The sequence below is a fragment of the Pangasianodon hypophthalmus genome, chromosome 12 (genome assembly GCF_027358585.1).
Source record: "Pangasianodon hypophthalmus isolate fPanHyp1 chromosome 12, fPanHyp1.pri, whole genome shotgun sequence".
Classification (NCBI taxonomy): domain Eukaryota; kingdom Metazoa; phylum Chordata; class Actinopteri; order Siluriformes; family Pangasiidae; genus Pangasianodon; species Pangasianodon hypophthalmus.
In genome coordinates this window covers 10,132,219-10,147,135 of record NC_069721.1, presented here as the reverse complement: position 1 = coordinate 10,147,135, position 14,917 = coordinate 10,132,219, and the positions used below count along the sequence as shown (strand labels likewise).

The following is a 14,917-nucleotide window of genomic DNA, read 5'->3' as shown; positions in this document are numbered from 1 at the left end:
TTGTCTAGTCTTGTTCAAAGTATTACATTTGATATACACTGCAGCATAATGCTTAAAAGCAGATTGAACTACAACTCAAAAATGTAACGTACCTCAAAAAACACTGTGTGAACTACTCACATTGACATATCCAGTTTACATATCCACTTTCTCATGTGCCTGAAATTGTTAACCCATATTCAGGATGAACTTTTACAGAATTTCTTAATGTACAGAAAACTAACTATGCAAAACTAACTCAAAGTGATGTCTGAGTCTATGAGGATATTCAGAGTGCTTTAGGATCCATGTGAAGGACAAAACATATTTATTGGCTAGTCTTGGTAAAGTAACAACCTAAACTTATTTATTACAATTCAGTAAATGAATGTAGTATACATTATGCCTTTTATTCATACTTGTATGATTTCATCTCTTCTCTGATCATTTTTCATCATGGGCAATACTACCAATAAAATCCAGTAGTACACAAAACATTGTGTTCCAGTGTGTGTGTGTGTGTGTGTTCAAACTGTTACACAGCATTATTTAATCACACAAAATTGAAAAGATTGATATACATTGTTTACTAAGCATTATATACATACTATAAGAGCTAACAACTTATACTCATCACTTAAGTTAACTTCTATTCTACTTTTCTTCCTCTGTGTAGAAAATCTTTTCAGAATCCACACACTAATAGAAAAGACATCTGAACAGTTTTTTAAAGGACAGATATAGCTTAGGTCACAGACAGTCTGTACACCCCTATTTATTGCTAGAGAAAATACCACATTACACATCACAAAAGCTTTTCTCTGTACACTGCTCAAAAACATGCTTTGTATTTCAATCCAAAGACCATTGTACAGTGGATATAATACGTTTACACACCCCTGTTAAATTGTCTGGTTTTTGTCACGGAAATAAGTGAAACCAAGATAAATCACGTCAGATATTTTTCCACCTTTAATGTGACATAACCCATAAACATAACCAAAAATTCAAGTGAAAAATAAACAAAAACATTTTAGAAAGAAGAAAAACTTACAATAACCTGGTTGCATAAGTGTGCAGGTTGCATCTTTTTATAATGAAGCATGTGGCTGTGCTCAGAGTTAACCAATCACATTCAGTGAGTCAGATTAACCCCAAAAAAAGATCAGCTGTTTTTGGGGATGGGGCACAGTGGCTTAGTGGTTATCACGTTTGCCTCGCATCTCCAATGTTGGGTGTTCAAATCTCGTCTTCGCCCTGTGTGCGTGGAGTTTGCATGTTCTCCCTGTGCTTCAGGGGTTTCCTCTGGTTACTCAGGTTTCCTCCCCAGTCCAAAGACATGCGTTGTAGGTATTTCCAAATTGTCAGGTGTGTGTGTGTGTGTGTGTTTGTGTGTGGGCGATGAGTATGCACCCTGTCCAGGGTGTTCCCCCGCCTTGCGCTCCGAGTCCCCTGGGACTGGCACCAGGTTACCCCACGTCCCTGTGTAGGATAAGTGGTACAGAGGATGGATGGATGGATGGATGGATGTAGGATTTTCTTGACATCATCTCGGTTTCATCTGACTGCTTTAACCATGTATACAAGTAGCTTACAAAGCATCTACGGGATCTCAAGAGTGGCGAGTACTGCTCACTCCCTGCATGTGACAATCTCTCATATTCTTCACAAGTCTGCCATGTTTATTCTCATAAAAAAAGAAGAAGAAGAAAAAAAAACCATCCAAGCCTACAATTTGCTAAAACATACATACAATCACCCCAAACTGTGTGGCAAAATGTGTTATGGTCTGATGAGACCAAGGCAGACCTTTGCGGGCATAATTCTAAAAGAAATGTTTGGCGCACAACAGCTTATTACCCAAAGAACACCATAGCCACGGTGAAGCATGGTGGTGGCAGCATTTATTTTGCCATAAAAACCTGCAGGCCTCTGTTAGACAGGTGAAGATGAAGAAAAATTTCACCTTCCAGCACAATAACAACCCAAAGCACTAATCCAAGTCAACAGTGGAATGGCTTCAGATTGGCTGCTATGTCCCGTTAATGGTGGAAATAGAACCGACATCTTGCTTTGATTTTTAACATCACAAAAACCTACAATTTTAACAGGGGTGTCTACACTATATATCCAGTATCTGTAAACGTAAGTCACTAAACAAACCAGCAAGTAGAAATCCTTTAGAAATACAAAGGAATCTCATTCCCTTCCTGATCTGTTATTTTTTTAACTGTCTGAAATGAATATGACCTAGGTGCTTTATATACACATGTTGCCTGCTTCTGTACAGTTTTATAAATATTCTCCTAATATCCCATGCAGCAAGTTCTTAGCAAACCTAATGCCCAAAAGGCATATAGTATGATGTGGCAAAAATAGCCAAAAAAAAAAAAAAAAAGAAAAGAAAAAAAGGCATATTGCAAAGAGAGAGTTGATAGATCAAATATCCTGTTTCTAGAGCACCTTCTTATGCAAACCATATTATATGATAAACATGTTAAATTTACAAAAAGTATTATAATCTTCTGGGGAAATAATTCACCCTGGCCAGTAGTATCAGAATCAGTCCAAGGCTGCATCCAGCAGCATACTTGGTGCTCCTGCCGATTTCGACTTTTTCATCTTTTCAGTGGCTTTTTGGAGGTCAGTCTGCTGGATGGGTCGGATGTAGTCTTCCTCTGAACTATACAGAAATACAAGCTGGTTAAGAAAAAACTATTTACACCACACGGGCCAAAAATGTCATTTAAGATAAACAGAAATTGATGAGAATACATAGGCCACAATGACTTGGCATAGTTATATTCTTGTGGCAAACAAAACAGGTCTGCTTTCTGCATTGTTCAGCATGACCTAACAAAATACTGGATCTCCTGAAACTGCCCACACCCTACCAGTGTAAAGTGAAAAGAATTCCTGGGTCAATTAAGATAGTGCTGCTGTACGACTGGATTGTTTTCCTACGTCAAGTCATTCTGAATAAATGTTCCTGTCAAATGAATAAATGTACAGTGCATTCAGAAAGTATTCAGACCCCTTCTTTTTTTTCACATTTTTTTATTATGTTGCAGCCTTATGCTAAATGCTTTAAATTCTTCCGACATCAGTCTACAATTCACACCCCATAATGACAAAGCAAAAACCAGATTTGCGATTACTCGGCAAATGTGTTAAAAAGAAAAAACTGAAAGAAGAAGAAGAAAAAAAAGAATCACATTGACATAACTATTCAGACCCTTGAAATTTAGCTCAGGTGAATCCCATTTCTCTGGATCATCGTTGAGATGTTTCTACACTTTGATAGGAGACTATTTGAGGCAAATTCAATTGATTGGACATGATTTGGAAAGGCACACACCTGTCTATATAAGGTCTAACAGCTGAAAATGCATATCAGAGCAAAAACCAAGCCATGAGGTCAAAAGAACTGCCTGCAGAGCTCAGAGACAGGATTGTGTCAAAGCACAGATCTGGGGACAGCTACAAAAAAATTTCTGCTGCATTGAAGGCTCCCAAGAGCGCTTTGGCCTCCACAATTCTTAAATGGAAGAAGTTTGGAACAACCAGGACTCTTCCTAGAGCTGGCCACCTGGCCAAACTGAGCAATCGGGGAGAAGGACCTTGGTAAGCGCCGTGACCAAGAACGTGATGGTCGCTCTGGTTGAGCTCCAGAGATCATGTGTGGCGATCGGAGAAACTTACAGAAGTTTCCATCACTGCAACACTCTACCAATCTGGGTTTTATGGCAAAGTGGCCAGACAGATGCCTCTCCTCAGGGCAAGACTTCTTAAAACTTCAAAAACTTCTTAAATTACATTACTGACTGAGAAGTGGATCATATATTTCATTTTCTTAACAAAGTCTACACTATGTTATGTTACTCGTCAGAGTAAAAACAGTGAAGACAATAGTATGATGATAAAGTTATAGCATTTGTCTTCTTAAAAAAAAAAAAAAAAAAAAGCCTTCAACCATTAAAAGGCATTAGCCCAGACCTCATGTACACGAAAGAGCCTGGAGAATTTCCCTCCAGAGGAGAGATGTTTTGCATTTCAACAGCAACATGCACCATTTTCCAACAATCCAAGGAAAAAAAAAAAAGATGAAAAATAAAAAGGCATTGGATGCCTGTTCAAAGTCAAGGTATATCATATTAAGTGGTTATCACATCAAAAGTGACACATTACCTGCATTTTTGGCTTGGGCTACTTCAGGATACACAGCAAAAAGATTCAATAACTTGTACTTATACAAGTCTCCAATCTCTGTTAATATCTCTCTCAATTTCTCCATCTCTCAATAGTACTGCGAATTTCTCCAGACACACATCTGTTAAGCAATGTTGCTTTGGACGTCAATTATTAGGTATGACAGATTTGCATTGTATACACTGTACAAGTTACAGAGACGGGAGTGACTTCATGACATGCACAAGGTTGTTACACAGAAAGCTCCATGCATACTATGTAGACCTCTTGTCTTGAATTCACACTGATTGCTTTAACCTTAATTATACCCTAACCTTCAACATACCTTGCTTGCTACAGGGTATGTAGACGCACAAGTTCTTCTTGATCGTTAGTACTTCCAGCCTTCATAATACAAAATATCAGCCTAAATAATACCATGCCTCATGCTCAATCTTTGTATATCAATACATTATAAAAGAAAGACTGCATTAAGCAAGTACCAAAACCCCAATATCATTCATTATTTATTTTAAATGAACAATGAATGATACTGCTTGACATTCAAATGCCTTGAATATTGTCACTCTGCAGAATAATGTTACTGAAAATGAAGCCAGGTGTAACAACTTGTCAGCTAAAAGCAAATGGTCACTTTAGGCCAGTAAGATATTACATCCAAGTTCAATGCTGGTAGTGCTACACAGAGCTACAGTGAAATTACACCTTGAAAATCTGAACAAAGTCACAGGTCAAAATGACAGCGAAACAAAGTGAATCACTTCTTTATAAATCACTTGGTTCTGCAACCAAGTCAGCATGACTGGATTAAAATAAAAATGGCCACGTCTTCAGTATATTCATGAATGGTGTACACCAGATAAACTGCACAGTCTTTAATCATAGACAAATACACGATAGTTTATTGAACTGTTATGCTCTGTGAGAAGTGTGCCATGCATGGGTGTCTGTTACTGAAGTATATAGTGTACTTGAATCTAGGGTCACAAAAGGAGATTTACACTCAGGCTGCACTGTCCACTGAAAACCGTTTGCATTAAATGAAAGAACGGTGCCATATTACAGTGAGATATTTGATATACTGAGTCGTTAAAATATTGAATTTCACCACGTGTGATGAATAATATAGACACATAGGTAAATGTTTCAGTGTCACAGTTTAATAAAATGCTTTTAGTAAGATTGATAGGCAAACCAAGTATGTTCTTTATAATGTTTTGTTTCACTGCATAGCTGGTTAGTGTGGGCTCTCCACAAAGAGCTGCTTTGCTAACTAAACTTTGTTGAAAATATAAAAGGAAAACCTGAAAGTTAACAAAGCTTTAAACAATGCTTTAAAGCGATTAGTGTTTTTGTGAAATACAATACTGTGCAAAAGTCTTAAGCACCCTATTTTTTTAGTACAAACTTTGTTATAGATTTTTATTTTATGACTTCTACATTATTGATTCAGTACAAAAACATTTCCATCACAAAATTAAATGTTACAGAAAAATGTTTGTATGTCAGTAAAGAAAGTAGCATATTACGTAAGAGACACTTTTCAGACAAAAAATCATAATGAAGGCTGCTGAGTTTTGCCGCAAAAATAAGAAGCGAGTGTGACAGTCAAAGTCTCCAGAAGAACTGTAGCTGGTTCTGCAAGATGCTCAGTAACACTTACAACTAATTTCCTTAGAAAACGGCACACACTGCACCCGAGACTACTTTTCTATTTTTTTTTTAAAAGCAAAGGATCGTCACACCAAATACTGACTTTGTTTCATTTATTACTGTTTGCTGCTCTTTCTAGTAGTCTTTTTAATGTAGAAACATTTAATTTCATTATTTTTGAAGGCATCTTTGCTCTACAGCATTTCTTTGCATGTGCCTAAGACTTATGCACAATACTGTACATGTGCTCATAATTCTGACAATGAACTTTTCGCATGTGATCTTATAATACAATTCATATACTGTACAATACAATACAAGAGATTCTCTCTTTTGTAATATATAGATACAGATATAATATTATTTCTTATACACAAATGATTACTTTCTGTAGAATCTGATATAACTACCTAAGCTAGAAATTTCCCAAGGCTTACCTCTCCTCAGCATGCACGAGTTCCCGTACACAGAACAGAGCTGCATCTCGACACATCTCTTTGAGGTCACTTCCCGAGAAGCCATCTGTGTGTTTTGCTATTTCACGCAGGTCTACGCTGGCCCCAATCTTCAGAATTGAAAAATGATTAGTGCATATATTTTCAGCACACCAGTCAGACCCAGGCTCAATCTATGCATTTAACACTTACATTCTCATTCTCCAGGATGAGCCTCAGTATCGATTCCCTCTGCTTGATATTCTGTGTAGAAAAAAAAACAGGAGCAGCTAATGAATAGAGCAGTGTGCCAGAGGTAATTCAATTAAACCTGAAACCTGCTCATATTGGAAACGTGCTGACACTTACAGGCTGATTAATGTGGAACCTAGTAGGCATTCTGCGAAGAATAGCCGAGTCCAGATCCTGAGGCCGGTTGGTGGCACCCATAATTATAACCTGAACAAAGGGAAATCCATCTTACAAAATCTTGTAGTCAATTCATTGTGTGTTTGCTTTAAGACCTGAAGAGCCTGTTTTATTTATTACCTGAGACACTTTCAAGCAAACTACACCACAAAAATGCATAGACCCGCTCACTGTACCTGGCATTTGTAATCTGTGTCTAGTCCGTCCCATAAGCTCATGAACTGAGCCTTCATCATGGCAGTAGCCTCATGGTCCGAACTGGAGCGGTTTCTTAAAAAGGAGTCTACAGGAGAAAAGGAAGTAATATTTATTCTCAGGTTTAGCATGTATTGTATTACTGGAGTGATTCATACATGCCAAACTCTTAATATTGTCTTAGTGTCCTCTTTCGGTATCTAGGACAGTTTTCCTAGGAGTTGCAAAATGAAAGCAGCCCAACAATGACAGCATTATTTACTCATCATTTTTCAAAAATCCCAGCCCAAGGCCGATATGTGCAAGTTGATTTTTCCTCAAACCAATACACAGAAAATGAACTGCAGGTGACATTATCTAGATTTGGGTTAAAAAAACAAACAAACAACCAAAAAAAAAACCTCAAACCCACGATGGGTAATTCTTGGCAGACCATTTATTTTTTACATGTATGTGCTCACCAATTTCATCAATGAAGATGATAGAGGGCTGGAGCTTGATGGCCAGGGAGAAGACAGCTGCAGCCAGTTTCTGGGACTCGCCGTACCATTTATCCGTCAGAGTGGAGGGCTGCAGGTTGATGAACCGGAAACCGGCCTCTTTGGCTGTGGCTTTGGCTATCAGAGTTTTTCCACAGCCTGGGGGACCGTACAGTAGCACTCCTGGTAAAGACAAGACTATCTGATAACACTGTTTTCAGCATGGTTTGTAATAATGCACCATAACAAACAAACAGTTTCATCCATGTCCTCACCTTTGGGAGGCTGAAGAAGCTTTGACCTTTCAAACAGATGCCTTTTCTGGATGGGAAGAATGACTGAGTCCTTCAGCTCAGTTATTACGTCATCTAGGCCAGCTATATCACTCCACGTTATCTGAAAACACATCAAGATTTTACAAAACAATTCTCTTCCCCCCCCCCCCACAAAAAAAAAAAAAAGTCTTGTGATAACACACTGATTCATGTTAAAGTTGGTATGTCTCAATCATTACCTAATGACCTAATCACAATTGTTCAAGCTAATTGGGATTATTTCAGGTAATCACAATTAAATGTTACCATCAGTTCCAGAATTATTGGCACTCTTGGTAAGGATGGTTTAAAAAAGGTTATGAAAAAATGGTTAATTAGCCGAATCTCACACTGAAAATGACAGGAATCTAGCCTCATCCCACAGGCTTTCAATGGGCTTTAGATCAGGGGACTGGGGTGGCCATATCAGAAGCTACATTCTGTGATCAGTGAACATTTTTGTATGGATTTGAATGTACATTTTTAATCACTGTCCTGCTGGAAGATACAACCACAATCCATTGCTAGCTTTTTGGCAGAGCCACCCAGATTATCATTCAAAATATCTTGGCACGTCATGGAGTCGATGGTGTTATGCATCCTAACAAGGTTCTCAGGATGTTTGGAAAAACAAAAACACAACAGCACAGATCCTCCACCACACTTAACAGTGGAGATTATATTTTGTGTATAGCCACCCTTCTTTTTACACCAAATCCATCTTGAGCGTTTATTGCCAAAGAGCTCTGTCTCTTTCGACCATAGAACCCCATTCCAGTAGTGACATCCAAATGCTTACTTTAGTGGTGAAAGAAAAGATGAAAGAAAAGGCTGCCTTCTTGCACGCCTTCCAAATAGTTTGTTGGCATGCAGCTGGCATCTGGTAGATCTGGATACGTGATAAGTTGATGAATAACTCAGATAAGATTGTAACACCAATGCAGTGTTACGGTTGTTATCCCACAGGAAGTATGTTATTGGTTGTGGTGTAACGCTGATTTAGTCGGGATATGTGACTGTTTGCATCACGTTGTATGTGTACGTTGCAAATTGTTTCTTATTTGCAATTAGCAAAAGTTAATATGTAATGGAAAGATACCGTTGGTGATAGTTTCGCTTCATTGGTGACTGTTTAGCCAAAAAAAAAAAAAAAAGAAACTCTACTGGCAAATTGACCATATAAACTATAGCTAAGAGTAAGAAGCTAATTACGAAAATAAGTTATTACTTGTACTATGTTTTTAATTGCAAGGCAACTAAAGGGAATCAGAAATCTCATTTAATTCACTAATATGTTCATTTGTTGATAAACAGTGGTGTGTGTGCATTACTGTTCGCAATTATCATCATCAGCCAAGACAAGGCTACACAGAGGACTTGATCCAAACATCAAGTCACAAACTCTGGAGTAAAAGCATAAGTTTAGGACTGAAGCTAAACAGCATCCTCACTTGCATACTTAACGGGTCCACCAGATGGGCTGCAATGCTCATCTCATACTCAGACAGCTTGACGTTGTGCACTCCAATCTGCTTCATGAGTTTCTCTGCCTGAAAGAAAGCAGGAATTTTTAATTAGTCATTTCACCAAACCAGTATAATCTACAATTGTGTTGCTAATATGCAATATCATTATGACACACAGTACAATGCTTATATGTAGCAATCATAATTTGCATTAGGGCTGCAAAAAAAAAAAAAAAAAAAAAAAAAAAAAGAACATTTAATAACAGTTGATTTCTCATGTGAATTAATTGACAAATATACATGAAAATGATAAACTAATTTCACTTTGTTTTTGCTTTTTTTAAAAAAAATAATATCGTGTATAACATATTTAAGCCAGCTGGTGAGTGGGAATTGGAAGAAGACAAAATTGGGGGAAAAAGATGGCAAACAAATGCGGACGTCCCGTAGTACATTTAATTAAGTTACGTCCGCTTGGTTTCTTGTTATCTAAGCATGAAGACTTTACGTTGCAAATGAAATCGTTTAAGATTCATGTAAGAGTGTTGGGCCAGCGCTGTGTGCTGCCCCCAGCGGCTTCACTATCGTATTAAATTCTACCCAGGAACAGAGGCCTAGGTGATCTTACATTATAACACATTTCTGTGGTTGGTTAAGTAAATGACAAATCAGCAATATAAAAATCCACTGTCGATAAATTTCTTACACCACAGCGCAGCTGAATTCTCAGATCTGGAGGTGCTGATTGATTTCCTACAATAGAACAGGTCTGAGATTGGCTCTGTTTGTAACAGAAATGATAGTTTCATATTAATATGCTCATTCTCATATATTATCTTTTTATACAACCATTTAATTCACATGAATTTTATGCCAGACATTCCGCCTCTGCTTTATATCAAGCTGTATTCACCGACCCTGGTGTGAATTCTTTTCCTATATAGTACTCCTTTAATCAATGAAGTCACATAATCTCTGCAGCACTAATTTGCATTACAGTAATATAAAAATCACACTGAACTAGTTCTACTAGTTCCAGGTAAATGAAAACCCTTTAAAAGAATGATGTCTGATGAAACAAAACCAAAACAAACCAGAGCTCCAAAACAAACAAACAAAAAAAAAAAAACCAGAAATTAAAAAAAAGAAATGATCAAAGATTATTCATTTGGAGTTTATTTACCTGCTTCTGTGCTTCAACTTTTTGTTTTCTTGTTGGATCAATAGCATCCACCATCCACTTTATTGTAAAGTAGGTAACAGCACCAAATATCGTAAGGCGGAAGAGTAAACCAATGACCTCATTGCGGCCCAAGGGCCGGGTGATATTGTCTGCTGGTATCTCCTTCAACACCATAATTACCTAAATGCCTGTGGGGGAAAAAGGCCACAGAACACAGTTGCATTCACAAACACGGATGGCTCCCAGATTTATTTTTAAATTTAGAGTGTGTGGTGTGAGATTAACAAATTACTTTGTTAGATAATATATTGAGGTTTCAACAAAACATTTAAGCTGTCTTATTTACTCTGACCCAGACCAATGAGTACGAGGGTGAACCCGTGCAGAAACCTTTCCTAGTAGTGCTGGAACATTGCCATCCTAAAACAATCACGCTGTGCATTTCTCCTACTAAAAGAATGTTTAACATCTCTTTCTGTTATTAGATGTTTGAAAGAGGAGAGAATACACCACCTAAAAGAGTGATTTTATAATGCAGAATGGCTATTTAAAATAAAAATGAGTGTATTTGTGCACTGCACGGTCCCGGTTTCTAGCTAAAAACACTACAGAAAAAATGTTCATGTTATATATTGCAGTGTATGGCCATTATCTAAACAGCAGATGGGCGATATTTCAGTCTGTAGCCTACTGCAGCAGCTCACACTCTGGTGTCAGTTACAATCCAAACTTCTGCTACAAAACAACGCAGAAGTGAAATTCTGATTGCGTTAACAACTTTATGTGCCCATGTACAGTCATGATGCATGTATTTAGAAATATTTTCACGTTACATTTATTACAGCAGTACCAGAAAGCAGAGATGCGAATGGCGCATGCCCCGACACGTGCTTCCACAACGCTTTTGGTATAAAATATGCTTTAGGTTCATCAAAATATTATATGAAATGCAATATGTGAATCCAAGTAAACGGCAAACCCAATCATTTGCTAGCAGGGTAGAAATCCGCCCCCATTCCTGCCCCATAGAAAGCTTGACCTCCTGCAGTTATCACTGCACCTGCCTGTGATATTTTCTGACAGACTTTGTTGGTTCTCCAGGGTGTCCCAAAAGTCTCCATACATGGGGAAAATTAACACTTTTTAGAAAAATGTCTTCCAAAATTTTTCATACTTAATTTATGCTATATATTTTTTTCAGAAAACATTTAAGAATGCCTGTGACAAAAGGAGAATGTATTGAAATCATTGTCATGGCTGGATAGGGAAGCTGTCGCAAGGTTGCGATGAACTTTAACAGGAAACACGGCAAGCACATCACACATGACACTGCTGCCAAACTTATTAACAAACTCAAAAAGACTGGAAGTGTTGAGGACCAACCGAGGAGAAGACGTCCATGAACATCCACTGATGAAGGCACAACCGATGTGGTGCTGCAATACATAGTCCTCTGTGTATGGAGACTTTTGTGACGCCTGTATTTATCACAGTATAAACCAATTAGCAATTTAAAACACTATGACCCTGACCAGGATAAAGTGGCTACTGAAGATGATTGAATGAAAGCAGTAAATGCATCACGCAGCACTGCGCATACAACTAGCATGCTCTCATGTCTCTCTGTCTGTTCTTTATTCTGCGAGCTTCACGTATAACTGCCTGCTCTTGTGCACAAGGAAGTAAAAACCGCTCACTACCTCAACATTTTTGCTTCATCTAATGGGATCCGCGTCCCGATGGACACCCCTAAACGGCTGAGATGTGATGCGTACTCTTGACTTCATCTCCTGACTCTGATAAGCCCAGTCCTTTTATTAGATGCAGAGAGCACAGAGTGCCTGCAGTTGTGGGCTCTTCCACACAGTGATTCATAAAAGACTCATTACATGAGTGCTATTTTTCCATTCTTTTATATAATGAATTTTAATTTTCACATACGAAATTTACCTATAGTTCTGTGGACTGTGCACTTATTTACAGTCATGCATTATTAAAATAATAGACTACTAACTGACACACTAGGTATGAGTGATGTTTCTCATTGAAGAATCCTGACCTAAAACAATGTGTTGCTTAGACTTTAAGGGTCAATAGAGCCAAAAAAAAAAAAATGCTCTCTTGACACAGAAATTATTAGTATATTAATTAAAAAGCACCATATAATCAGGTTAGGTACTATGTGATGATTGTATTGAACAAATTGTAAACTAAGGCCTTAATTCCTACTTAATGAGTGCTGCTTTCTATAGACGCGAGCATCCAGAGTCACTTTAATGGTTTAAGACTAAGAAAGTACTCTTTTCTGCAGAATCGTGTGCAGTACTGTCCGAAGGAGCCATGCAGGAATAAGTGGAGCCAAGTTTAAATCTCCCTTTATAGATGATTAAGGATACATACAATCAACAAGGAACACCAGTGACAAGCAGTGGAGTGAATATGGTGTGAATAAGTAAGTGTTGCTTTAATAAGTGAACATGTGGCTTTATTCCTGTGGCCACATTTGGTTCACACACACACACATCTCTTAAGCACATGTGGGGTGTGTGTGTGTGTGTGTGTGAGAAAGAGAGAGAGACAGAGAGAACAGATCCTCTCCATGGCTCCATGTGTGTGATTACAAGTAAACTGAAGTGTTTCTTGGAGCTACATTACAGCTCGTTTGTGTGCCATGACAGTGAGGTGGGCTAGCTAGCTCAGCAGCTAACTTAGCTCACTCAGAGCTCTCAGCCAGATATATCACATAGCCTGACAGCTGTAACATTAATGTCGAGGGTCGCTTCAAAAAGCTTGTTTCTCTCAATTTCGCACAGGTAATAGCGTTTTTGTTATTATACTGTAATTCATTCTGAAGCTGGACACTAAGCTATTGTCAGTTAGCTGAAAAGTGAAAGCTTGGCTTTTTTTGATTAGCGTTGACCTTTTCATTAGCACAGCACTAAAATACACACGTAAAGAGATTACTTTATGAATTAGACAGCGGATGAGTAAATGTCACGCGTGAAGCTGGTTTATGACTTTTAAAACTGTATACTTGTATATTTATTTAGCTTACAATAAAGCTATTATCGGTTTCTACAGTAGGTGAAACTGTATAACACACTCACCTCGACGACTCGCCGATTCTTCCGCCTTTACTTCTTCGGTGGCTTTAATGAGCGGTTGCAAACCAACTGAACAGATGCGCAGCGCCCCCTACTGTGCGAAAGCGTAAACAGCATACAGCCCAAGCGGAGCGGATGCGTGATGACCAGTTACACATTATTCATTCTGTCTTTTACACCAATTCCATGGTTTAATATGTAAATCGATGTATGTAGGAAAATATAGGGTAACACTTAAAAAAAAAAAAAAAAAAAAACACCGAACCTGGCTCTTCCTCTGTGCGAAAGACGCAAAAAAATAAAAAATTAAAAATTGCTCCCTCTACCGGTGCGGCGCGTTCACCCTGCTGCTGGGTTACTGGGATGACGTCATTGTCCGGACTGTACTGCGCATGCGCACGCTGCTGGGCGCCGCATGGCCCTGTTAAAGAGCTAAGAGCAGTTTTCTAACGCAGCATGCTGATGAGTGCTGTCATGTAGTGACACAATAACATTAACATACACAAAACACGCTGTGGCGAAAAACCTCTCATCAGAAACACTTTCTTAGAAAGAAAAAAAAAAAACACATGTGATGGACAGAGTTACTTGATGGCTGTGCAGTTTTCATCAACACAAAACACAAATCCGGAGTGAAGGTGCTGTTCAGGGAAATCACAACAACTGTCTATTTCATATGAACACAACAACTTAGTTTTGGCTAAAACTTCAAGGCAAGGAAAAGAATTGATAGTTAATTGAACGTTTTTAGCCCCATGCGAGTAAACTGACAGTAAAGTGGACATATAATAAAAATATTAGGATTTTGCTATTTCATTTGTGATATAGCTAATTGTTTCTTTATCGAGCTCACTTATGAAGCCTTTGTATTTTGAGTAGTGTTGAATAATCTGGCAGATGGCGCTAAAGAATAACGATTTGTCGTCAAAAAAAAAAAAAGAAAGAAAAAGAAAAAAAAAGCCCTGTGTGAAATGTTGGCCCTCTGTGTCCCGCCCTTCTGGGCCACAGAGCACAGCAGAGAGCTGCTCACTATGTGCAAGTCATCAATCCCACATCTCACTCCAGTCAAAAGTTAAAGCAGAAAAAACAAATCAGCTCTATAAACTATCTGACCTTGTTACAACAAAACGGCTTTGTTTCATTTCGAGAGCCCTAAACTGCGGTTTCTGCTCTGACTTACTTTTCTGCTTGCGTAAGCATTTCAGTAATTTCCTGCCCTCTCTTGCAGAATTGTCCACCAAGGGGGCAAATGCACGCTTACTGAGATTTTTCTCTTCAGTGCAACACTCACGCCGCCGACTCGCACAGATCTTTCACACAGATTTACTCACAGGAAGACAATACAACGCTATCTGGAAGCGCAGAGGCTCATTACACAGGATAAAGGCGATATTTTAAGTAATCTGATATAAAACACTGGACACTTCCCTCGTTTCAGAGAGACACGTGACTCAGGAACAAAAAATGAGTTC

At 38.3% G+C, this 14,917-nt stretch overlaps 1 protein-coding gene across 3 annotated transcripts; it reads right to left on the bottom strand.

Annotated features, from left to right (window-relative positions):
* Positions 1-551: 551 nt before the first annotated feature.
* Positions 552-14,860, bottom strand: atad1b (ATPase family AAA domain containing 1b). 3 transcript variants are annotated; one of them, XM_026914999.3, is made up of 11 exons: positions 14,626-14,860; positions 13,449-13,539; positions 10,342-10,529; positions 9,144-9,242; positions 7,654-7,774; positions 7,361-7,561; positions 6,881-6,987; positions 6,645-6,734; positions 6,489-6,539; positions 6,279-6,406; positions 552-2,662 (listed from the first exon to the last, which is right to left on the bottom strand). In XM_026914999.3, exons 3-11 carry the CDS (start codon positions 10,513-10,515, stop codon positions 2,542-2,544), a joined length of 1,092 nt encoding a protein of 363 aa, XP_026770800.1. In that variant the 5' UTR covers positions 10,516-10,529; positions 13,449-13,539; positions 14,626-14,860; the 3' UTR covers positions 552-2,541. The 3 variants fall into 3 exon arrangements, with proteins under 3 accessions (XP_026770800.1, XP_026770801.1, XP_053094954.1); XM_026915000.3 differs by lacking the exon at positions 13,449-13,539; XM_053238979.1 differs by lacking the exon at positions 14,626-14,860 and having other exon boundaries at positions 13,449-13,643.
* Positions 14,861-14,917: the final 57 nt, after the last annotated feature.

Excerpts from the sequence above, each read along its gene's own strand:
- atad1b (XM_026914999.3), bottom strand. The coding sequence starts at position 10,515 with ATGGTGTTGAAGGAGATACCAGCAGACAATATCACCCGGCCCTTGGGC. Across the intron at positions 6,735-6,880 it reads ACACAGATTACAAATGCCAG|GTTATAATTATGGGTGCCAC; the intron begins GTACAGTGAGCG and ends CCCTTTGTTCAG. Across the intron at positions 2,663-6,278 it reads CTCGTGCATGCTGAGGAGAG|TTCAGAGGAAGACTACATCC; the intron begins GTAAGCCTTGGG and ends ATTTCTGTATAG.